The sequence below is a fragment of the Canis lupus genome, chromosome 5, assembly GCF_048164855.1.
Source record: "Canis lupus baileyi chromosome 5, mCanLup2.hap1, whole genome shotgun sequence".
In the NCBI taxonomy this organism is placed as follows: domain Eukaryota; kingdom Metazoa; phylum Chordata; class Mammalia; order Carnivora; family Canidae; genus Canis; species Canis lupus.
Genome location: NC_132842.1, coordinates 25673273 through 25698527, shown reverse-complemented (window position 1 = coordinate 25698527; position 25255 = coordinate 25673273). Strand labels below are relative to the sequence as shown.

The following is a 25255-nucleotide window of genomic DNA, read 5'->3' as shown; positions in this document are numbered from 1 at the left end:
CTCTGAGGTTCCTTGGGGTAGGATGAAATATGAAGCAAGAGGACCTTTGAAAGTGGTTGGAGGAATTTATTTTAATTGGAAATGGTGGTGGCGGTCTGCACTCGGAGTAAACTCTGGATGGCGCGCAGCGGTGAGATGGGCACGGTGTGAAGAGCCACAGGGCACCCAGGTGCACGGAGGTCCGGGACCCTGGCACCACCGTGTCTCAGGTTCCTGCTGTGCCTGCACAGCTGCCGAGCGAGCATGATCGTGAGATCCGTGCCTCCGTGCCTCCCGCCCTTGCTCGTCTATTCCTTAAGCCCCGCGTTCCCATGCCGTACTTTGTATTTAAGAAAAATTACATAAGCGCGCCTAAATCAATCAACTGCTAGACCTTCAAATTACTCATAACCATGAGATCTAAGAAAAAAATCCCCGCGGCAGACAGCATGGCCAGGAAAAAACCCAAAGACAATCTGCATTTAAATTTGCAACACTGCACAAGCACAGTAGCTCATCTTTCTCAGCACTGCCCCGTGCCCCCCACCCCTGACCCTTTGCATCCTCTACTCCTTTCGTTCCTGCTGGGCAGGTGTTACCTCGGTTGCACAGATAAAGAAACTGAGGCTCAGAGAAGTTAGGACACTCAGGATCACATGGCGATGATGAACAGCAGAGCCAGAATCGCCTACGAGATACGGGCACAGACCATCCCGAGCGGCAGAAGCAGGTTCAAATGCGGGTCTGACTGCAAAGCCCCGTCCTGGGCCTCAAGGCCCAGCGACTCCAAAGGATCCTATTCCTGGATGTCACCGCAGGCTGGCATTTTCACGGGGAGGGGTCCTCACAAGAGTATGAGTACTCAAGTGTAACCGCGTGGGGTTTCTGAGACCGTTCAGTTGTTCAATCTGCCTTTACTTTCTCACTTTTGTATTTTTAGATGCATCATCCCATTCAGATGAAACCTGCAGATAGTGAAAAGTCAAACGGTAGGTGGTGACCAACTGTCTCGTGTCATACTGTCTGTTTCTTTCGATGAAGAGGTCAGATGGGGGAGGGAGGAGCCCTCCCCCACCATGCTCCTGCCCTGGGAAAGTGGGGGGAGCTGCTCCAGGGATCTTGCCCCGCAGCTGGCTCAGCTGGAGAAACATGGAATTCGCTCTCCCGCCTCGTATGCCTCTGCTGTAAAGATCTGGGAAGACAAGAGATGGTTCTCCGTGGCCCTCTGTTCGGGGCCTGCTCTGTGCGGTGACTCTGTGGCCTTTGTCTCTTGTGGGTCTCGTCACGCAGAGCAGCCCAGGGCCCCTGATGGGGAGGAAGGTCCTCGCGGGGTGCAGAGCGGGAAAGGGCTCGCCCGCTTGGAATCCTGCTGTCTTCCCTCCTCCTTTGGTGGGTTCCTCTGCGGACCCCTTCTTGGAGTCCTACCCATGCATTTGCATCCAAATTCATTCAGAATTCAGTGGACCGATTAAATAAAGGGACGCTCGGTACTAAAATATGCATGTGATGAGGTCTGTAAAATAATTGAGATTTACTTTCCCACCCCGGCAGGGCCGACAGCCACGTTTCACTCCTAAGTTTCTGCCTCCATCTACGCCCGCCTTCTGTCCCCTTTTTGTTCTTTGAATTCACCAAAATGTATGTTAAAGGGGATCCGCTACCTTCCCAGACCTCGGCGCGTCTCCGTCCCCCAAGACTGACATAATCAACAGTGTTTGCTCCCACAGGCAGGTCTGCACATCATTAATTAGTAATCAGGGCAGAAGCCATGCACTCGGAGATCTGAGTATCTGCAAATGTAAATTATGATTGGGGTCTCAATCTCTCCGCGAGGTATTTTTTGCTAATTGTGGTGCATCCCACTTTCTGGCTTCTTCACGGACGAGGAAGGTTTGAGGACCATTCCAAGTCATGGCATGGTGTCACCAGCATCCGATGTGTCCTGTCAGGGAGTAGATTTGGGTGCTTGGTCACCCCCCGACCCCCGGCCCAGCCTGAGAGTCTGTCCCCTTCGTCCCACACTACCTGCTGCACACCTGGCACCCAGCTTTTCCCGCAGGACCTCAGGTCACTTCCACCCCTTTATTCTAAAAGCAGCTACTCCATGATGACTTAGCGTTATCAGCACTGAATCTGAAGCAGAACAAGGAAAAGGACTACAGGAAGTGCCCTGACCCCCCAGAATTTACCGATGTTCAGTCTAATCGTCGCTTAAACCCCAAACTTGGATCTCCTTGTTCATGAAATGGGAATGACGGTCACTACCTCGCATACACTGGCTTTTTTTTTTTTCTTTTTTAGACACATGTTAAGATACTCCCAACAGAATATAAAAACTAGTGAAAGGGAACAAAGGGGAAAGGAGAGAAAATGAGTGAAAATATCAGAGAAGGAGACACAACATGAGAGACACCTAACTCTGGGAAACAAACAAGGGGTAGTGAAAAGGGAGGTGGGCGGGGGATTGGGGTGACTGGGTGATGGGCACTGAGGGGGGCACTTGGCGGGATGAGCACTGGATGTTATACTAAATGTTAGCAAATTGAACTCCAATAAAAAAAATTTAAAAAAAAATACTCCCAACAACGCTTTGCAAACAAGAAAGCACCACTTCTATGATATGTGGGGTAGTGTCACCTCCCAGATGTTTCTCTGGCCTCCTACGGCTCTGAATCTGCGTGGAGAGTGTCTAACACAGAAGGCCAGGTGCCCGTGCTGTTTCCGGAGCCTCTCTGCTCCAGAAGTACACGTTTAGGGTCTGTTCTGTTTCCCAGAGGAGAGAGAAATGCTGTATTTGAGGGATGAACCCTGCCTGTGAAGGTCATGTGGGAGCTTCTGGCCGCTAGGAGATGGTCCCTATCCTTTAGACTCTTGAATCTCTAAACTGTGTCAGGACAAGGGCCGTGAAGGACAGTTTATTTCTGAACTTTGGGTCAGCGCTATAAAAACATGATGAATTAGGGAACTCAGCCGGAAATGTTTGACCTGAAATACCCAAGGAGTTGGACTATGACAGGGTTTCTTCCCTAGCATTTGCTGCTGTGCAGACACAAAACCTGACTCGGAGACCCTGTTCCTTGGGCCAGCAGCCTGGAGGTCTCCGGTGGTTGGTCGCCCTTGCTTCCGGTGTCAGCTCTGGACACTGAGGGTGCTGTTTGCTCTGGTTCTAGAACCACAGCACCAGAGCAGAACTGCCATCAGCAAACCCAGTTTTTGCACGATCTCAGAAGCCACGTGGGATTAGACACTGTTTTACTAAGAGGAGAAGATAACTTCAGAATGCCATTGTTCAGGAAGCAGCTCAGGGTCACAGGTAGAAGCAATTTCCAGAAGCCCAGACTTGACCACTGACCCTGCACCTGTTAGCTGTGTCCTTGGGCAGGTTCTGTAACCTCACCCAGCACCCCCTATATCCCCAGCTGCGAGAGGGGGCTACAGTGGTCTATGGTCTCAATTCTTCTTCGAACACCCACCTTACAGGGTTGTCCTAAGAGAACACAAGTTAACATCTACAAAGAACTTAGCATAATACCTGGCACATAGTAAAACTTCGCTCTGCTAAGTCATCAGCACACTCGTGGCTAGCCGAGGCAGCTGCTTGGTGCATTCTGAGCGGCCGAAGCTGGCACTTCCAGCTTCGCATAGATAGCTCTGGACACACGAAGGAAAAGCCACCTCCATATACCTTCTCGTTGGGCCAGCGCTTCCCTTGCTTTGTAGATTGACCTTCATTTTCTGAGTTTCCAGGAAAAAAGGGAAAAAAGTCAAGAAGTATAAGTGGGCTGAAAGCTCCTTTCAAAGCATTTTTCCTCATAGAGGTGTAAAACCCATGCCTCACTTTGCATGGGCTGACCAGGCTTCAGGGTTCTCCTTGGACCTGGCTGCAGAATCAGGAGAAATGTACCGTTTTTGAAAGCAAATGATAAAAGGTGCAAGCCCTTGGTGATTTCACGTGGCAGTTTTGACAGGTAAGCACAGTTTCCAAAGCTCATAGTGCACCAAGGTTTCTTTGGCTCAGATGCTCTCAATAGCTCCTATAGTTGTGAAAGAGGGATAACGAGCTCTAATTGTACCTTTATTGAGTTTGCTGACATTTATGGATAGCACAAAGGACTCATCACGGTTAGACAGTTACCATCTTCATTATCAGGATGTTCGGCTCTCAGAAACTTTGTGTTTGCTGAGCAAGAAAGGGCTGCTAATCACTGGTTAATTAGTGATGGACAAATGAATTCCAGAAGGCCATCACTCTTTGAAGCCTTTGTCTATCTAGAGATTCTGACAAAGGGAGCCAGCCGTCCTGGTAAGCCCAGACCCGCTAGGCTGCTCTTGGATCTGCCCTGCCCTTTGGTATTTTACTGAACGGGCTTTCCAGATCTCCAGGCTTCCTAGAGCCTGCCCTCTTAATTGGCTCTGATTTAAGCTGCAGCCTCTAGCATATTTCTGCAAACTCACAGCATCTTACTTCTGCCCTGGTGCTTCTAACTGTGCCAGGTGTTCCCCCCCACAAAAAAAAAAAAAAAAATCCCATTCTGGATCAGCAATAAAATACTGGGATCTTTGGGAAGAACATAGTGAATAAGTACTCAGATCTCTCACAGAATCCAAGTTGTCTTCTTATTCTTCCACTGGGTACAGTTGAGTAATGGCAGGGGACGAGGCTTGAGGAGGTGTGGATTCCAGAGCGCAGCATACCCCAGCACAGACATTTTTACTACCTTTCATTCCCTATGCCCTGGGGGGGCCTCTTTCCTAGTTTTGTTTGCGGTACAGAAAAAGGTACCCACTGTGCAAGATTGGAAAGTAAATGTAGTTGCTGGATCTGAAGTTTGTGTAGCAGAAACTGATAAGAAAAGCATCGAGGTTGCCTTTGGTTCTGTGCTTGGAGTCTCAGCGACCAGCCAGTGTTCACTCTTAGGTCATGCTCCTGGTTGAGAGGATTGTTTTGGGGTGTTTTTGGTCCCTTCTGTACACAGAGCATAAATTCATTCATCCTGCTTTAATCCTCCAACCTCACAACTTGCCGGGGGCCCTTAAAGCCTCACATCGAGACATGCCAAGGGAGCCCTTTCTCTTTTTCTCAAGACCTCCAGCACCCCTGGTGTCCACACATCGAGTCTAGAGCTCACGGGGTCAAGGTGACCAAACATTGTCTAGTAAAGAAGTGATTCACAGGGCGTCCCCTTCCGGTCACTTTCCGCTTCCCCGGAAGAGGAAGAAATAATTTTGAAATTCAAAGTGGAGAGACTCACGGATTTGGAGGCAGTAATTAAATGCCATATGTTAGCACTAACACATTGAAAAGTTGTTAATTAATTCAGGCCGCCCTGCATCCAGGTGTGACTTTGACAGATTGTACACCAGGGTGTTAGCACAGACTTACAATTAGGGTTTTTTCAAAAACAAAGTTTGTATTCCCCCGAACTTAAAAAAAGTCCCCACTTAAAAACTTAAAATATTAACCCATTCTCGTAGCACAGGAGAACCTAAAGTGGTCTCTGGTCACGGACTGCCTTCCTGTCCCTCCGTAGTTAGCGGTGACGGTCACCCCACCTGCACGGCGCTCTGTATAAAAGGTGTCGCCCCTTGCTCATTCATCAGTTATCCTGAAGGAAAGTAGACTTTTCCCCTGCAGGGCCAGGACATTTTCTTTTCCTTCTTCTTCTTCTTTTTTTTTCTTTTCCTTCTTTCTTTCTTTTCTTTTTTAAAAATTTTTTTAATTCCCTTCAGCACTTAGCATACTACTATAAACACAGTAGGTTTGTTTAAGCAAGTCTGCCTTCCTGTGGATTGAAAACACGAGTAAGACGCCTGTGAACACGGAGGGGGGAAAAACACCAAGAAATGCATCAAAAAGTTGATGGAAAAGTTAAGCGAATGCAAGATAATTGTATTTATTTAGAATGTTGACAAAGCTGCTCAGGGACCCTCGGACTGGGAATCCCAGGAACAAGTTTGACAAATGAATTTCCACCAGGAAAACTCAAGGGAGAAGAAAGGGGGGAGTGAGTAGGTCTCCCCATTTGCCCCTGAAGCCCAACGGGGGCCCAGCTGTTGGAACCAGAGAGGGAGCAGGGCTCGCCGCCTTGCCAGCACCCAGCTTCTCTGCTGGGACCCGCATGCGGAGGACGAGGTGGGCACTTCGTCCCTATGGGTGGACACCCTATGGGTGGTGTCGGCTTCCCTTATATGTCCTGAGCTGCTGCCGCTACTGAAAGAGAGTTCTGGTCCATCTCCCTGCCTCAGGTGTGGCTGGCCTGATGCCTGGGACGCCAGGGCTTGTCAACAGGTGGTTTTCAGCTCTCACTGTTCATCTTACGGGGGGAAAATCATTTTTTCAGCTTATGCAGGAACAGCACATGTAGTTTATTCCAGCATCACCGTAAAGTTCCAAACCTGCAAAGCCTTTTAGCTCCGTGCCGTAGTGATCGGTTTCCCGGTGAAACTGAGGACTCAGGTTATCATTCGCTTTTGTTTGAAAGAACTAAAACCGAATTCTTCGGGATAAGAAGACATTCAGTAGGGCTTTTTTTTTTTTTTTTTTTAACATTCAAGAAGATACCAGCCATAGCCTCTGTGGGTAGAAGTCGTGGAGGCAGTGGGAGTGGGGAGGTTGCAACTGCACCTAGAAGTTTGCTGGCCCCTGCTCTTCCATGCTGCAATCTGTCCCTTCCCATCAGGGATGTCGTGTCCCCTCGGGGCCACCGTGTCATCAGTGTAGGTGGGCACAGTTGCTTGACCGACGTCCACCACTTCCCTGTGGATCACAGGTAGCTCACCTGCTCTGATGGGAAAGAGAAAAGCTTCTTACAAGTGAGATTGTTCATCTACTGGAGGGAAGTCGGGTCCTCCCCAGCTTCCCCCTGTGACTCAGAACCAGTGACACCATTGCCCACGGCCACTTTGATGAGGCTCAACACAGGACTGTGTTGCCTTGAGCCCCTCTCTACAGAAGCTGCAGGGGCTGAAGCCTGGCTGCTTTCCTCCATCCCCCCACTGCATGTTGTCCCCACACTTCTAGCAGCCTCTCCCCGTGCCCCTCCAGGGCCAGCTGAAATGCCACCCCCTCCGCCCACCAAGCCTTTCTGCAGCTCTTGGTGCACAGTCCATAGCTCATAGCCCCATGGTGTTTGGTTCCCACCCATGTGGCTCAGAGTCCTAGATTCTCTGCACCGTCGCAGGAGCTGTGTCGGTGCAGAGCACGGCTGGCAGGTGGGATCCTGGGCTTCTGCATCCCCACCCCAGGTACTTGGGTCACGCCAGGCACATAGCTGGGCTGTCCTCTCTCTGTCACTTAAGAAATACAGCCAGGAAAGAGAGGAGTTTAAACCTCTTTTTATGGATGACGAGGCCGAGGGCCACGCAAGTCAGCTCACCCCTTGGGGTGGCCGTCAACTCAGTGGGCAGTGCGGGACCCGGCAAGTCTCTGACCCAGCCCTGCCTTCCCCTGGAGGCCTCCTCTCCCTCCTCTGCCCTCACACGGGGGCCAGGACTGGAGCCGGGAGAGGGGCAGCAGCTATGGCCCAGGCTAGGCAGGTTCCTTCCCTGCCCCACCAGGGGTCTTTGAGACTGACACAGAACATCTTCCAAGTCTCCTGCTTCCAGTGCGGGGCTCCATGGGGCAGGAGCCCTTACCTGCCTCACCCAGGCCTCGCAGAGCTGCAGGGTCCACCGTAATGTCACACGGGGCTTCTTAAATTTAAATTATTATTTTTTAATTAGTTACAATTAAATCACAATAGCAGTTCAGTTTCTCAGTCACACTAGCCAGGGTTCAAGTGCTCAGGAGCCACACGGGGCTTTAGCAGACATCACGGACAGATGGGATCCCCCCCTGGGCGGCGGCCCCCCAGAGCAGGCCTCGCTGTGTCCCATCACTCCTTCGCTGACAGATCTCTCTCCCAGCCCCCGGGGGGCCCAGGCCGGTTTGACTCAGGCATCAAGAGCACCTGGCCCTAGAAAGCCGAAAATCCATTCTTGCCGGTTAAATGAAACCGAGACACTGGCTGTCCAGGGCAAGAATCCGGGAGACAGAGATAAGAGCCAGTTAAGAGCAGCGGTGAGATTATGACACAGATAGGACACGAAGGTTTCTACACAGCGTGGACGGCAGGGCCCTTCCCTAAGCCAGCCTGTCTAAAATGCTGGTACAGCCGCCTGCCCTTCCTTTAAATCCTAAGACGTGGATTAAAATGCAACACGGGACGTCTAGAACAGAGGTGGAGTTTTTTTTCCCTTTCCCTTTTTTGTGTTTATTTTATTTTTTAATTTTAATTTTAATTTTTTTTTTTTTGCTCTTTCCTTTAAAAAGGCTGCAAACACTGTCCCGAAATCAGTGATAATTGTGCCTTTGAGGCTAAATGTAGGCCACTTATCCTGAGCGCAGGCTTGTAGATTTTGAGGAAAATCTCCCGGGTCATCAGAGGCAAACCTTCCTCAGTCTTTTTACCCTCCCAGCAGTTTCCAGGGTTGGCACTGGTTGGGGCGGGGGGGGGCGTGACACCCAAAATGCATTTCTGTCTGTCAAGTGTCCTGCATCCAGGTGCAAAGAATGGTCATCGTTCCCTTCATGCTCTTTCCCGTTTCGGGTTCCACCCCGAGCCCGGGGCCGTCCCGACGGGATTCTCAAGTAGCCACGGCCTCGCTCTGCCCCTAGAGTTGCCTTGATCTTCAGCCACAGATGCAGACCACATGTTGTCCTGGTTAGAGTGGACGGACGGACGGACAGACGGATGGACGGAAGGTCATCTATGTTTCTCCAGAGAGATGAGCATCTCTCTTCTCTCTCCTTACTGTCTGGATCCACGCGGCCAAGCTATTTGAAATTGAGAGAGGAGGTTCCCCCCAGTGAATGCCTTATTCAGAGTTTCATTTCCCGTGGTGCTTTATCTGTTCATCCTATTTTTCTCTCCCCAACCTTTTTCTCTCTCTTGTCATTCAAGTCCAAAGAACACCTATGGGAGAAAAAAAAAAATGCACGTTCAAAACGATCTCTATGTAATGGTAGCATTTGGTGACTACACGGAGCTCTAACATGTTAGCACCGTGAGTTTCCAGACGGGGTGGGAGGGGAGGACTTGGTGGTGTCTCGGGTCCTCTGAAGATGTCATGTGGGTAAGAGGCAGCTCACGGAGGGAGGCAGGATGAAGGGTGCCGGGGAAGGCTGCCTGGAAGTCCCAAGAGCTGGCCTTGGGAAGTCCCATGCTTCGTCTCACATGACCGGGGGCCCGGTTTGATGTGGTAATGAAGCATTAATTACAAGAAAAAAATGGGGGGGGGGGGGAATGGCCTTTGCTCATTCATTATTTTTATCTCCTAGCTGTGGAAGACCGAAAATTATTCATAGGAATGGTTTCGAAGAAATGTAATGAGAATGATATCAGGGTGATGTTTTCTCCATTTGGCCAGATAGAAGAATGTCGGATCCTCCGGGGACCCGACGGGCTGAGTCGAGGTGAGTGTACTGTCTATAAAGTCTCTTTCCTTAAGTGCTAATTGGAACTGTGTGTCACAATCAAGGTAGATGTAGCCACCGCACACAGCAAGAGGTCACCCTGTAATGCGTCTCGTGTGATCACGTTTTCCAGCGTGAACTTTTCACCGTAGCTGAAGTGATCACCTTGAATTTCTCAGGTCGAGAAGGTCTTAGAGCCAACATATTAGCTCAGGCTCTCCCGGCCAGCGGGGACGCCGACAGGCCGCCCTGTCGTTATACATCCCTTTCGATCTCAAATTGAAGTACATTCTGGGGGTGAAGGAGAGATGTGGAGGAGGAAAGAGAATATTTGTTGTTTTCATCTTAGTCTCTGGCTTCCTGCCTCTGCCCGAGAGCCATGGGAAGGGGACGGGCCCCTTGACAGCGACATAAACCGAGGAAAAACGTCAGTGTCCCCACGTAGCGCAGAACAGCTTAGGGACTCAGGGTAGCTGGGCCTGTCCTGGGGTGTGAGGGTTTTATTTCCAAGAGCAAAATTCCTGGGAGGCCTGAGCACAGGAAATCCCATTACGTGGCAGACAGATGACTTGGTCCAGGAGATAGTAGGCTCCTCTTTGTCACCGTGATGGAAGCAGAGATGGGGGCTTCGAGCCCTGAGGAAAACCAGTGTGTCTGCAAGCAGCTACCCAAGGCAGCTGGAAATAACGTCCCTTTCCACGTCTGGCCCTCCTTGCACAGAAGATCCTTGGCTAACCCACTCCTAAGCGCTGTCACGGAGTGTCCCCCCTCATCAGACCATGTTTCCCGAGACCGCCCAGGAGGCTGGAGTCAGGGTGTACATATAAAACGTCACTGTTCACTTCTCCTAAGCAACCCATATGTTTGCACCACAGAGAGGCTCTCATTCTATCAAGGATACTTCTCGATGCAGTTTCCATGGGGCTAATTAGAAACTTCTCTTCATTCCCAGTCTCTGGTTCTGGGACAGCACTGCCGTCTCGAACCACCTGCTGAAAGAAAAAGTTGGGCCTTACGTCTCAAAGCACTCCTTCACACCCGTGTCCCTCATTTTAGCTAAACTCAGTGCCACGTGAGGAAGAGCATTTGTTCTTTCGACTTTGAGATGCGAAACTTAATGCTGTCAGCTGCTAGAATCAAAGGCGTGGAGAACAAAGGTTTTCCGCCTACAGCCACCTCCGGGGCCCCCAAAACAGAGGCAATCGAGGGGAACAGTAGAAGGAGGTGGAAAAAGCTTCCTGCCTGCAGTCCCCGTGTTTTCTTCCAAAGGTGGTTTTAAAAGGAGGGAGGCATGGAATGGGCGTGACAGCTCGAGGGGTCCCCGACAGGCAGGCCTCCCCGAGAGCTGACCAAGATCGCTCTGAGTGTGGCCCCCACCTGCAGGCCCAGGGCCTCGGGCGGAGCCGTAGCTTACCGCCCACGCCGTTACCAGCGTCAACCACAGCAGCCCCCCAGGCTGGAGGCCACATGGCCTCAGGGGCAGGAGGATGCTGGGACCTCCGTCCTGGCGCACCCCCCCCCCCCCGCCACCCAGTGCCACCCCAGCTCGTTCACTCCCTGAGGACTGCCAGTCACGCTGGGTCATCTGACTCTGCTTCCCCGGGGCAGCCGTGGGGGCGGGGGAGCAAGATCCCCGTGGGAAGAGGCAGCGTGGCTGGAAGAAGAAAAAAAGGTGCAGGAACCCACGAGCGGGACTGTTGCGATCCCTGTCCCTGCCAGCGCAGCGACCAGCGCCTGCGGGCTCCCCTCCTCCTCCCAGCCACAGCCCCGAGCTCGCAGGTTCCCAGTCGCCAAGACCCAGGACGTGGAGAACCAGCAGAGAGGAGGCCCCCCGACTAGCCACGGGGGGATTTTCTAGTGGTGAGAGCCCCGTGGGCCCGAGATCCCGGTCCAGAACTCCAGACGTGAGCTGTGACCACCGCCAGCCCACTGTCCCATCCCTGTCCCATCTCGGCCCCCCCCAAGGCAGCAGTCACAGTGCCTGCCCCGCTCCCCTCCTGGGGCGCCTGCCGTGGGAGGTCTCCTGGGTGAGCATCCCGCGGCTGGGGGAACCCCACCCGTGCTCTCCGTCCGCCCAGCTGGTGCTCCGTGCGCTTCCTCCGGCGGCCTCGGGGCCCACGGTGCCTAGTGCTCCCCGAGCGCCCCTAAGTTACTCCCGCAGAGAAGACCTTAGAGCAGCCCCAGCTTCTCCCCCAGCTTCTCGCAGGACAGAGCAGGATGCGGTAGTGGCCTAGAGGCCTCGACCTGACCTGCCTGCGCTGCCGCCGGGCCTGGGCCGCAGAGCTCCACGCGGACGCCGGTTAGGACGCCAGTTAGGACGCCAGTTAGGACACCAGTCAGGGCAACGTGCTCCTCCCTGCTTCCTGCACATGCCGGCTCCGTGTAAAGAGGAGTACACTCCTCCCTGCCCCCCCCCCCTTTTTTTTGCCTCCTTCTTCTTCTTTCTTCTTAACAGAAAAGTAATTTCTGGTGAACTGATGAGAATTCCCCATGGCAAAAAAAGAAAAATACTCATTTATAACCATTTGTTCTGAAATATAAAGCCAGACGCTGGTAGGTTTTTCAATTAGTGAGACCCAGGGACGCCTGGGTACAGGGGACTGCTCCTGAATCAGTGTATTTGTTAAAAGAACAATTCTCTCCCGTGCTACTATTTTGCTTCCATTAAAGAATTGCAGTTTTCAATCAAATATTAATAAGTGTCTCCCATTAGTGGCTGTGCAGATAAAGGGTGCTCAGCATTTCTGGTCTCTGATGCCTGTTGCTGGCTCAGCCGTTTAAGACGTAAACAAATACATAAAAACCAAGTGAAAGGAAAGGTTGGTCGCCCTGAAAATGAAAAGCCCCTTGTCCTACTAAACCGAGTCTAAACTAGTCTAAATAAAAAAGTTTTTGAATCAAACCATGCGATCATGAGGCAGAGGGACAGAAAAGTGGTTCGCTTTTCTGGCTTTGCCTTTGCCCAGTTCAGCTACAAGAATGAAGACCGAAGAGGCAGGCAAGGGCGCTGGCTCCCCCACAGGTGTCTCGGGTCATTTCTTCTCTGACCACCTCGGTAGCTTCACTTTCCTCCCTGCCAGGTGGCGAAGCTGAGGTCTCTCCGGGCTTCTAGAATCAGGGTCCCTGCACTGATTCGGGGGAGTGGGCTGCCAGGACCCACAGCTCTGTACTTTGGGTTAGAATCTTGAAAACAGAAATCCTCATCTCCATATTGACAAGAAAGACTATTTGCAAAGAAGCCCCGACAGTTACTCCCCAGCACCCAGATCCATGCCAGGTTCCAGATCAGGACCTCGCCCCCCTGCCCCCACCCCGCCCAGGAATCGTCACAACTGTACATGGACAGCACCTAGCATCTACCAAGCACGTTGAAACCAGCACTCAGCAAATATCAGGAGTCTGACTCTCTCTTTTCACCATATGCCCGCATCTCAACGTGCATTTTCCCCTGGGCGGGGGGGGGCAGTAACCATCTTTTCTAACTTGGAAAACCCAGTTTGAGATATTTTCAAGCCGCTCCCTAATACTCAGATCTTCTGCAGTAGCAGGTCAGCCTCCCAGGCCTGCTGACCTGTTTTGAGAAAGTAAGCGGCATACCACACGTCCACGCACAGGAAGTCAAATGAGATGTTTGCTCTCAAAATCAAAGCTGGAGTCCTCCAAGCCAGTGCATTCGTCAGTGTCCCTTTAGCCTGTTGATTTCCTAAAATACACATGTTCTCACTTACCCATAATCCCACCGTCAGAATGGACTGTTTGGGTACAGTCCACAGGGTTTTCTGCACCATGGCAACGAATATCTGTGACTCGGAGACAATGAAAGAGTTTATCTCATTTTTCTTTCCCACAAAGTGTAGTCAGATCTTTACTGCCATGTAAGGTAACTTTCTGCTTGTTTAAGAATATTCCAGCTGTGTTTATGGTGTTCCAACGTTCTCCTGCCAAAACCCTTGACAAATGAAATTGGCAATATTCTCAGGGATGTTGGCGAGCACAGACTGGACTTAGCCACTAAATCCTCATTTGTTTCCATTATATCTGATCAGAATATTAGGATAGGGCTTTTGACTTTTAAAACAGGTACGCACGGTGGACTCAGTTTGGATCATGACAGCTTAGGCTCGCCCACTGATATCTAAGCATGTGTGGAAACTCGTATCAAATACCCCTGGGTTAGGTACTGCATTTTGTTATCTGGTTCTCCATACAGTCCCTGAACCTCCCCTCGGGGCTGAGAATTGGCAAACTAGTAAGTCCTGCTCTGCACTCAGCCTGAGGTGCCATTAAGGAGCAATCCCTCCACACCAGTTCTAGAGAAACGAAGCCACCCCTGGGGGTGGTGTACCCCAGTACTAGTTGTGACGCTCTCGTGTTCTATGGAGAGCATATGTTTAATACACTCTGCCTCCACTAAAAAGATACAGGGAGGAAAATCGGCTGCATTAAGAACTCTCTTTGGCCGAATGGGAAGTTATAAACAAGTTTTCCATAGGCCAAAAGCTGCTTCGTGCCACACAAGTTATTTTAAGTACGCTTCCCTCAGTTGAAATATAGCAGACTGCTGCTTCTCTTTCAAAGAAGAAGCATAAAAGCAAGAGGCCCTGACATTGTACATGCTTTTGAAAGTGCCTGTGCTCCTTCCTTTCTTTCTTCTCTCTCTCTCTCTCTCTCTCTCTCTCTCTCTCTCTCTCTCTGGTGCAGACCAAGAATTCATCTAGTTCTCTCAAAATTCTCTTGCAACTGAGAAAATAAGTAGAACACCTGAGTGAAGATAGCTTTTCAGTTGAGATGACAAGCGTAATAGATGTGTTCCAGAATCTTCTCTGTGACAGGGCCACGTGCGTTCCTTAGATCCCGTCTGTAGGAGGAAATTACTTGGAGAAACCTTTCCCCAGTCAATCATTTATCTGTTTTAGCAGCAAGAAGGCAACCCCACCAAACCGGGAGGAGTGCAGCCCCTTTCATTTCTGTGAGCCATCTCTGACATTCTGAAAGTAGAGACAATAAGTAATTGTAAGGTAAAATACAGGGTGGCCACAGTCAAGGATGAATTTTTTCTTAATTTTTTTTTCAGCTATTATGTATTTAGAGAGGTTTCAAGACAATAAGATACAGGCTATCTTAACTAACCAAAAAAAAGAAGAAGAAGAAGAAAAGCTTCATTTCTTGGTACATGTCATCTTTTTCCCCCCATTCTGGTTTCTCCCACGTTTTAATCAGTAGTCAGAGAACTGACTCCTGAGACAGTACATCCAATAATCTAGAATAGAGGAGGGCTGGCCCTACAAGGCCGTCAGAGCAGTCACCCTGTCAAGAACCAGTGGACCCCACTGCACCCAGAAGCTCATTTTTAGTAGGAAGGGCCAATTGACCTAAGTTATTTTTGCCCAATGGAAAGTCAGTTCCTTGGCTTGTAGAAGAAGCTGGAAGCCAGTCTTGGTGGAAGAAGCTTATGTGACCCTCTATTACTGAAAAGCATTTTGAGGCCTAATCCTGAAGCCACCAACCATGTTTTCAGTGCCGTGGGAAAGAAAATTAAAACCTAGCCATAGGACTAGAGCAGAAATTACAAAGGTTAACAAGCTTCCATTTGGTTCTGAAGTTGCAGAACTTCATCCAGAAGTTCTGGCGTAGAGAGGGAGGTCTTCAATGTGTGCTCTCACTTTACAAATGGCAGTAATTTTCGTTCTTAAGTAATTGAACACAGCACATAGCCCCGAACTTGACAGAGCCCCTAAGGAGACAGGTTCCCTCTTACTGCACCACTGCCAATAGAGTAAAAAGGTTAAAGGAGTCATCAGATTTGTCAGATCATTTTTTTTGGATGCAGTAACGGTTGTATAATTAGAAGCATCAGTCGAGCTTTTAATTGCAGGTTTCAGAGAGGAAAGAGCAATGGTTCGAGTTTATAGAGATGAAATTTTATTGTTCTGTTGCTAATACTTCTGAGACCTGCTAATTGCTGTATCTTTCTCACTAAGTTACTCAAAAAGTTCTGCTTGTTCTGAAATTGTCATAAATGCATAAACTATGCCTTATTGATTTCTGTTGACATTTTACATGTGTTTTTTTTTTTTTAATGCATTCTTAACCTCCATTTGGAAAACTGTTTGGCACATGTTCCTGGATAATTAGAGCAAATAAAGTGAATGAAACAGTTTCGGGTATTAAAAGCAGAGTTAGGCCAGGCTTCACATGATGTCAAATAGATCTCCATCAGATTATTTGCAAAAGCAGATAATTCCATTGCAGTCTCAAGAAATGCAAGAAGAGAAATCTTAGTGCTACTTCCTCCGCTGATCATGTCGGTGATAACCACAGTGTTTTTGAAGGGGCACCATTTTGAGACGGATGGTGACTTTGGGGCTCTCTAATTGTAGCACTGAGTCGCAATATGGAAGCCAGTAGATGTACTGTCATCTGTTTCACACTATTACACACATCTTCTAGATGCCTCAGAGAAGGCTCCAGATCGCTTTCACTGATGACAGAAGCTACAGCCAGTGGAGGTACAGACAAGTGTGTTTAAATAGTAAGCTCCGCTAGCTGCTATAATGTCAGAGAAGTATATGAAACATCTCGGCATTCATAGCAAGCTAGACTTCAGGCTTTGTAAGGCCAGCTCAGCCGGGAGGTGAATGAGGGATGACTCTCCCACCTACTGAGAGTTTTGTTGTATTAAAAATTACAGCATGATGCAAAAAAAAAAAATGCATTGACTTATTCTCATGACTGGATGTTTTTGTGCTTTGGGGGTAATGGGCAGGTGCTACTTTCTCTTATTGCTGTTTGATTAAAAGGTGCTAATACAGTATTGACTTGATAATCTCACCAGGTACACATGCAGAGCAAACGAAGAAAATATACTTTATGACTCACAAATTGATTTACAGAAACCAAACAATCTGCTGGGTTGTTGTTTTTTTTTTTCTTTCTTTCTTTTTCTTTCTTTCTTTTTTTTTCCCCCCCCGGATGTAGAACATTCTGTTTGGCTTACTGGCCACAGGGGCAATAATCTCGCACTGTGGATACCAGAATTCCACTTCCATGCGTTCACTCTGAGAGGACAACAGGCTTCTGCCTCTCAGTGTTTAGATCTGCTTCATTTGGAAATCTTTTAAGTAGTAATAATAATAATGTTTTGAAGAAATTGAGTGGAACACTAAATTATTCTCTGATACCTAAGTTCAAACTGTGCAAAGCTAAAGAAGCTGAAAATCAATGCACTTTTAAAGTCATTAGAGATCATAAGTGAAATAAGTCTGCATTGCTTTAGCTAAGCTTTTAGTGTGCCGTGGTATTATTATAAAATCAGCCTGAATCTGCATTAATTTCACAGTCCTTTTCTCTAAGAAGCCCAAGGGTGCATGATGAATAAAATGTAAATTTCTGAAGGCAGTGTTTTTATTAGTGAAAAGGGCAATGAGCCATGTAGTTGGAGCAGTGACCTGTACGGTGGCCAGTACTGCCTCAAGGAACAGAAGCAGGCACTGTAGACGCTGCTTATTTTACCGCACGAGAAATAAAGAGCCGTGGAAAGTTCAATGGGTCTCACAGGAAACATTCAGAGAACTGTACATTGTCTTGTGTATGTTAGACTTTAGGTCAGATCTCTGATGCATATCCGAAATCACAACTCTGAAAAGTCATAGAGATTTCAGACGGCTAAGAAATCTAATGCAGATTTTCTAAAGTTTTACCTGATAAGCACTATTGAATATTCTCAGAGTGATAGAGCATTTGTTCTTGTGCGTGATTAATAACAACCAAATAGTTCCTGCAGGATGTGGTATATTTCTTTGCATTGGAATCGCATCAGTGTATACGTATGCATATATATGTTTTAACGGCCCAGAAGAGACCAGAGATATTTATTTGCTGACATTTCGAGCCTTTGGAATTTATTTGCTAATTCGCCCTCCGGTGTGAGGATTGCATTATCTGCTGCTTAGAAATCAACTCGAAAATTTGAAATCCAAAGCCTCGAATGTGTGGAGTGGATGCCCTACAAGTCAAGATAATCAGCCAAGGAGAAAATGTAAAATTACAACTTTTTATTTTAGAAAATGCAAGAAAAAGATCTTGCTAATTTCAAAGCACCCTCCCCTTCCCTGTGGCTTAAAAAAAAAAAAAAAAAGTGCCCAACTACTTTCCCCTCGTCTCCATTTAAAAAAATAAATAAATAAATAAACCAGTCAATAAATAAATCTTTCTGCTTTGGTCAGATTAGCAAGTCAGCACTGTGAATAAAAAGCAAACTAAGATAAAAACCGAGAGAGAAGTTGTTGATTTTTATGTACTACTGAGAACGGTGTCGTCCTGTGGCAGTTCTCGTAGACTGTGTTGGTTTAACAAGCGTCCAACCCTTTTGTCTTGTTGTTTTTTGTCTTTCCTGCTCCCTGTCCCCTTGTTTCCCACAGGCTGTGCGTTTGTCACATTTTCTACAAGGGCAATGGCACAGAATGCAATCAAAGCCATGCATCAGTCTCAGACCATGGAGGTACTGTATCATCTGCCCTTTCTTTGTTTTCTTTGTGCAAATGATGGGGAATGGTAAAGCCGCTCTCTCCTGTGCGGATTGTTTACATGACAATCACAGATTGACACTTTCACCATCTCTTCCATTCATTCATATTCATCCTCTCTCTCTCTCTCTCACTCTCTCACTCTCTCTCTCTCTCTCTGAATTTTTCCCCTAATGACTTGAAATGCATTTAGTAAAACCTTCCACTTGCTGTACATTATTTTTTGAGCCTTTTATTGTAGTGGCCCAGGCCCTGCAACGTAGCGTCACGGTGCAATTTAAACCAAGACCCATTCTCGACCTCTAAAGGATCCAGTCCGTTCCTGGTCCAGGGTTGGTATGGAGTCAGCCTTAACAGCCCTCGCTCCAAATTGCGGCCTGCCCTGTGCCAATCACAGGGTTCTTCCCCCCCCCCCCCCTTTTTCCTTTTCCTTTTTTTTTTTCTTAAATGTGAGGTCAAGTTCTCTTTAGTCCAAACAAAATTGTGCTTTTGCATCAAGAATGTCGGGAGAAAATTAATACTTCTCCTACATTGTTTAACCCGTGAAAACGTTACAACGCATGAAAATCTCTGGAAAAACCAGATTCATCTTTTTACATTTAAAAAAAAAAAAAACCTCCCAATAAAAGAAACATAAAGGCTCAAATTTGGTCTCCTAAATGAGAGATAGTGGCTTTGGGGGAAGATCTATACGCTGGTGGGTGTTCGCCCACATGTGTAGATAGATGGCTCTGTACTTCTAGTCTGTGATTTGGGTCTGGCCTTTCAGAATTTTGCACAAAAGCATTCCAAGAGTGATATGCTGTTACTTACTCTGTATTGTCTGATAGATCCATTTGGGAGTGCATGTTCTGCTGTACTCTGTATACTGTACCTCTGTGTATGGGTGATCTTTTCTGGAAAGTGGCCCTGTGGTGTTACCTGAAGTTACGTTTTCATCTTCCGAAAAGCAAAATATTCTCAATTTTATTTAATGTGCAAAAATTTCTTTATGGATTGTTTGCGCTTTTTTACCTCTTTTTTTTTTTTTTTTTTTTGAGCGAGGTGGGAGGTGGAGGGTGATTTTTTTTTTTCATTTGTTTGTTTGTTTTTTTGCAATGCTGCATCTCCCAAAGCACGCTGGGAGCTAAGTGATCATTCCGCGTCATGTTCTGTGGGCGACTTTTTTTTTTTTTTTACAGTGACCCGGAAGGTGGGCGGACAAGGGGGCAAGGAGTGTGCATGGCCTTGTCATTAAGTGTTTACTGTACTTTTCTGAGTTTTGATATCAGCATTGCAAAGCCTAATTGTCTTTTTCGAGCTTCATTTTGACTTTGATATTCCTAACATATCTTATATAATCACTGTGTTTTCCTTTCAGTGCAATGCATTTTTAAGACACTCACACCCCCCTACCTGAAGGCAAGCTCAGGTGGAAAGCGGCCACGATAGGAGATAATTAGCAGGAATTGAAATACCTAGGGATCCAGTCTTGTACAACATGCAGTCACACGTTGATGCTCTGTGTGTCCCCTGCCTTCTCTCCGGCTGCTCCACTATCGGGGATCAGTCTGATTCCCAGCTGCCTTTCAGTGTGGAGATTTAAAAAAAAAAAAATGAAAGTACTGTTAGGGAAGAAAACAAGTTTTCACCTGTATTTATTATCCTCCATACACATGTTTCATTCTTAATCATTTTTTATTTCCTGTGATTTAGTGATTTGTACCTTAGATGATTTTTTTTTAACCTAAATTCTTTCAGCTCTAACTCCCATTCCTTCATCAGGGACCCCCTGAGTAAAGCCGCAGAGGATGCTGGTCTGTGTTCTCCTGTGTTCCTACGGGGAGAGAGCTCGGGAACATAGTGCAGACCTGGGTATGAACCAGAACCAAAGAAGAATAGGCTCAGGATGAAAAAGAATCCGCTATAGAGAATGGGGCATATTCATTCTTAAGAAATCCTTAATCCTTTGGTATTGATATCTCTATTATTAAAAAGTCAAATCTGGTGCACTTGTTTTGAAATCTGGACACCCATGCTCATGAGGACAGAGGGGCCCTCAGACACTTAAATTTCTTGTTGAATTTTAAAAAATACATTTAAATGGAAGACTGTATATCATGCCCGTCACATTACAGTTGTACAACTAAAGTTTGCTGGTTTTTTTTTTTTTTTTAACTAATTTTGTTATTTTCAGGACTCTGGCTCACATCTTTAACCAAGATGTATTATCTAAGGAATTTGAATTCCAAATGACTTGAACGTTAAAGTTTAAAAGAACATTTCCTTAAAAATAATGAATTTTTATATCATACCTTCTATTTTTCCATTTTCCTTCTAATCTGTGCCCACTCTGTTTTTCCTTTTTTATGGTTTGAACAAGTTATTTTGGGGCCTAATTTTTTGCTTCGGTATCTTTTTTTGGTCATTGTTTTATGTTTTTTTTTTTTGGTATTTAAGGAAGAAAACAAACAGTAAACGTACCGTTAGGAGGAGATGCTATGATTTGTTATGGAACAAATTTGAAACAACGATAACAACCCTTTGCATATGCAACCTTCCCTCTGTATCATTTCCATCTTCGGAGTATTTTGCTCTCTTTAAAGCAACGAAGGGCTGAACTCTGGAGCAGAAGAAGAAAAATGAAGTATAGAATTTTTTTTTTAATGGTGGAAATATTATTTACATGCGGTTGACTGACATTTAACGTTGTGTCCCGTGGCCGTGGCTACCAGAGCTGAAGACCGATATGCTGGAAGTTCAAACAAACATCTACCTCATTTTTCTCACTTTTTTTTTTTTTTTTTTTTGGTCATAACATACACCATAGCCTCACATATTCACAGCTACATCCCCAGTAACTACCTGAGGTGATAAGAAACAAAACACACACAGGTTTGTTTTTAAGAGAAAGCAAGATGACCCAAAGGGAAGGGAAAGAGAGAGAGAGCTCCTTTAAGTAGGAATATAAAATTTCTGAGAAGAGAGAGAGAGAGAGGTCTATTATCATGCTAAGCTTCCTTAAAAGTTTTGGGGTTTTTTTTTTTTAAATCACATGGGTAGAAGAACTTCCTTGTACCTCAGCAAAATTTAGTAGCTTTAATGGTGATGAGATGGGTAGGCAAGCCTTAGTGAGAGGGGGAGAGAGGGGTGGAGGGAGGGAGGAGCTCGTGTCTCCGCCGAGGGTTTACCAAGTATGGAATGTTCCAGAGGGGCTCTGGGAAGGAAGGCAGTCTTCCTGCTGGAGGTGGCACAGGCCCTTATTCTTATCCCAATGATTTTATCCATCTCAGACATGAATCCGCCCTATCACATGACCCTTGGCCATGCACCCACTCACTGCCCCTACTCGTTGCCTTCTCATGGAAACGAAAACTGCAAAGGAACCCCCCGAATGGTGAGCCCCGTTGACAAAGGAAGCCAAGTAGATGCCTCCAGCCATTGCAGATGCAGGCCTCGTTTCCGTGGAATAGGCTTCCAAGACTGGTGGTGCGCAGGAGCCCCGGGCCCCGGGCCCCGGGGTGGGGATAGAGTAGGTGCGTTAGAGAAGAAGAAAGAGAGCGAGGGTCCTCTCTGCAAACGTGGGCAGTCCCCTTGGGCTGAGCCTGGGGCCCCCACCCCTGCCCTGCCCGCAGCATCCTCACCCCGCACGCCAGCCCACTGCTCGCTGTTGTTGCTGGTGCTGGGTCGGGAGGCCTCCTGCCTTCCAGGGCACCAAAAAAAAAAAAAAAATGCATCACGGAAAATCGGAAAGAGTGGAAAAGATAAAATACACGAATGAGGGCTGTTCTCCTTCCCCTTGCAGCGCCTCTCCTCCTGGGGCCCCTGCTCCCACGGAAACAGGCAGACACACAGACAAGTCTGTCTCACAGACAAGCGAACCGTGAAGCTTAATTAAAGAACATGCGTAAGGTCTCTTGTCTCTGAGGAGGTCCTGGCAAGGTCGGAGGAAGACCCGCGAAGAGAGGAGGAGAGGCAGTTTTAATGCTCAGAGCAAGAAAGCAAATGGCTTCGCCCACCACCAGAGCCCCAGAGAAACCAGTTGGCAGTGTCTGGAGTTTTCTGTTGATGGTACTGATGAGAGAAGAAGAAGCAATATCAAACCATTGATTAAAAAAAAAAAAAATCCAGATGGTTCCTTGTGCTCGAGCTAGTGGAGCGAGCTAGAGCCAGTGCGGGGTGTCATGCGCCCATTCAGCCAGGCGGTAACCCCCTCTTCACTTTCCGCTGTGTCTGACCACAGGGCTGCTCCTCGCCCATCGTAGTCAAGTTCGCGGACACCCAGAAGGACAAGGAGCAAAGGCGCCTCCAGCAGCAGCTGGCACAGCAGATGCAACAGCTCAACACTGCCACCTGGGGGAACCTGACGGGTCTGGGCGGCCTCACCCCACAGTACCTGGCGGTGAGTGGGGGGCCCTCCTGGGGACGCGGCGGTGCTGGGGGGAGGGCATCCCCTTGGGGGCAGGCTGTACCTCGGGACCGGAGGGAGATGAGCGCCCATGCACGTGTTGCTCCGAGCTTCCGTGGCGGCCCCGGGGCACGGCTCCCTTCGCTTGCGCTGGTGTAGGCCGGGCTCCTAGGCCTTGCTCTGGAGGCATCCAGAGATCCTGCCCGTGGTGGAGGGGCACGGGCCTGTCAGGCCCCAGCGCTACCCCGGGGGCACCCCATTCGGTGACCGCGGCCTTCCCCGTGCACCTGCGATGACGAGATCACACGTTTCTCCATCTGTTCGGAGCCAGGACGTTAGAGCCTCCGTCAGGGCAGAGAACCCGGTTCGGGCAAGCCGTCCCTTCCGTTTCCTTGTCTTAAGCTTCAATCTTCCTTGTGCGGTGCCGTCTCCGTCCACGGGGGGATTTAAGACAGTTCCCCAAGGAACCTGTAAAGAGGGTGCAGAGCGGGGACCCCTCCCAGGACCTCACGCAGCCTGCGGGGGGCCCCTGTACCCACCACGCTGGGCTGGTTCTTACTGATTTTTCCGGGAACCACTGGGAACCGTGATGCTCTGCCTCTGTCTTTCCGCCCTGCCACTTACAGGCCGGACTTCACATCAATTAATACAGTTTAATATTGGGAGCCTCTCCAGGCATGCATGTGTGTGGAGGTGTGCATGTGCGTGCAGGTGTGCATGTGTGAGCGTGCACGTGTAGGGGTGCGTGTGTGGCTGTACACACACAGGTGTGCACATGTGACTGTGCACGTGTAGGTGTGCGTGTGTGGCTGTACACAGGTGTGCACGTGTGAGTGTGCATGTGTGGCTGTACACACGCAGGTATGCACGTATTAGCATGCACGTGTAGGTATGCATGTGCGGCTGTACACACGCAGGTGTGCACGTGTAGGTGTGCACATGCGGGTGTGCACTTGTAGGTGTGCATGTGTGGCTGTGTACATGCAGATGTGCACATGCGGGTGTGCTTGTGCAGGTATGCACATGCAGGTGTGCATGTGTGGCTGTGCACATGTGGGTGTGCATGTGCGGGTGCGCATGCATGTGCGCCTGCGTGTTCCGTCCTAATTCTGTCACTGACCTTGTATTGAACTGTGCCTCTCGGGACTGCAGGATCCATTAACCTCACTTTGTGGGGCGCCTGCGCGGTTCTGCACGACCGCCTCCCTCTGGTCTTGACGGCGAGGAAGGAGGCCCAGGGAGGTCCCCCAGCTTCACCGGGGCGGCGCTGCCGGCGGCCGGGTGGGATCCCCACCCCCGGGGGGCCCATCCTGGGCCCGCAGCTCTGAGGGTGCTGGGTGCGGCTGTGGCTCTGGGGGGCCCGGTGGGAAGAGCAGCGATACCTGTTTGCCTGACGAAGGAGGCGTTAGAAGCCCTGAGTGGCTTTCCCGCCGCCTGCTGGCCCTTGCTCGGTCACATCCACAAAGACGCCCTGAGAGATGTCATCAGCTGTCTTGCTGAAAATCTCGATGTGCCTTGCCGTAGCGCTGTCCTGGTCTCCCAGGCTAAAAGGTGATGAAACAAGCAGGGAGTCGAGCGTAAAAGTAGTTCGTCTTGCCCCAAACGTGTCCCTTTCGGCGGTTCACAGCCCATCTGTTCCCTTATGGAACCAGACTGGGATCAGAGATGGATGTCACGCTCGCCTTCTCATAATTTCTAAGAATCCAGCTTCCTGCTCCATCGTTTCTAAAAACCAAGACACCTGTGCCTGTCCCCAGTCTTCTGGCCCACCTCCTGGGCCCCACGGCACTGAAAAATCTCTGGCACACGCTTCTTTGACCGCATCTGCAAATTATTTCTGGACCCTGAAAAAGAATTAACTTCCACCTCCTTTATAGAAACATATTTTTGTACGATCTTAGCTACGTTTGCGCCTCCCGTTGGGTTCCGTTCTTTCTCAGCCACATTCGTTCTGCCTCTTTCAGTGGGAAGTGCATTTCTTTGAAGAGCCCTTGGGCTTTAGGGCTTTCCCTACTTGTGTGTCGAGGGGTGGATTCTGACTCTGGTTACCCCAGGTGTTCCCACCTGCCCCAGTAGGTATTACTAGCTCCTCATGATCGCTTCAAAACTCCTTTAATTGTACTTCCTTTCATTTCTAAACATACCTAATAGGAAAGGGAGGTAAGGGCTTACAACCCTGAGAGAATGGGACACCCAAGAAATCAAACCAAAATAAGGAATTTCTCTCGATCAACATGCTTAATCCCCAGCCCCTTCCTCCTCCTCACTTTGTGTGTGTGTGTGTGTGTGTGTGTGTGTGTGTGTGTGTGTCTCAGTCTGTGGGTCATCCCTAGGCAGTACATTCCAGCGAGTTGGGACGGGTGAGCAAACATCACAGACATCCTTCTGGTACCTGTCACTGTTAATCCCCAAAATAGCCTTGTAACGGAGACTCGGCCACTAATAGTCCATTCCACTTGGCGCTTTTAAGTCAGTGGCTAGAGGCCCATTTTTGAGTCTTCTCCACTTGTAGACTTTGCTTGGTATTGAACTGGGGGCGGGGGGGACAAAAAAAAAACAAAAACAAAAAACCTACCCTTACCCAAGGAACAGAGGAGCTTTATGTGATTCTGCGGCGCTCCAAATAAATTCAGAAAGCTATTTTTAAAATCATGAATTTGTCTCGTCCCTCCTGAGCGCACAGTAGCCTGACACTTCTCAATAAATTTGGGGAGTGTGTGCTCTCTGGTATCCGTGTACATCCGTGTGCAGGAGACAGCTGGGTGCTGGCTGCTACATACAAACCGTGTCCATACTGCTCTATGTCGTCAAAAAGAGAATTTCAGTGAATCTGGGTTAACCTCTAATTCCGCTGAACTGGCCAAACCAAGGGGCACGTTAGGACAGGAGCCACATGCCTTTTTACCTTCT

General features: G+C 48.6%; 1 protein-coding gene across 20 annotated transcripts in view; it reads left to right on the top strand.

Annotated features, from left to right (window-relative positions):
• The window catches only part of CELF2 (CUGBP Elav-like family member 2), an 815242-nt gene that overhangs the window by 732154 nt on the left and 57833 nt on the right, over positions 1 to 25255 (top strand). For 19 of the 20 annotated variants that reach the window (XM_072825857.1, XM_072825847.1, XM_072825851.1 and 16 more), the window contains 4 exons: positions 920 to 968; positions 9299 to 9433; positions 17854 to 17933; positions 22181 to 22339. In XM_072825857.1, coding sequence (XP_072681958.1) covers positions 920 to 968; positions 9299 to 9433; positions 17854 to 17933; positions 22181 to 22339 — 423 coding nt within the window. The remainder of the gene's footprint in view (positions 1 to 919; positions 969 to 9298; positions 9434 to 17853; positions 17934 to 22180; positions 22340 to 25255) is intronic. The other variant, XM_072825867.1, reaches the window with a different exon arrangement.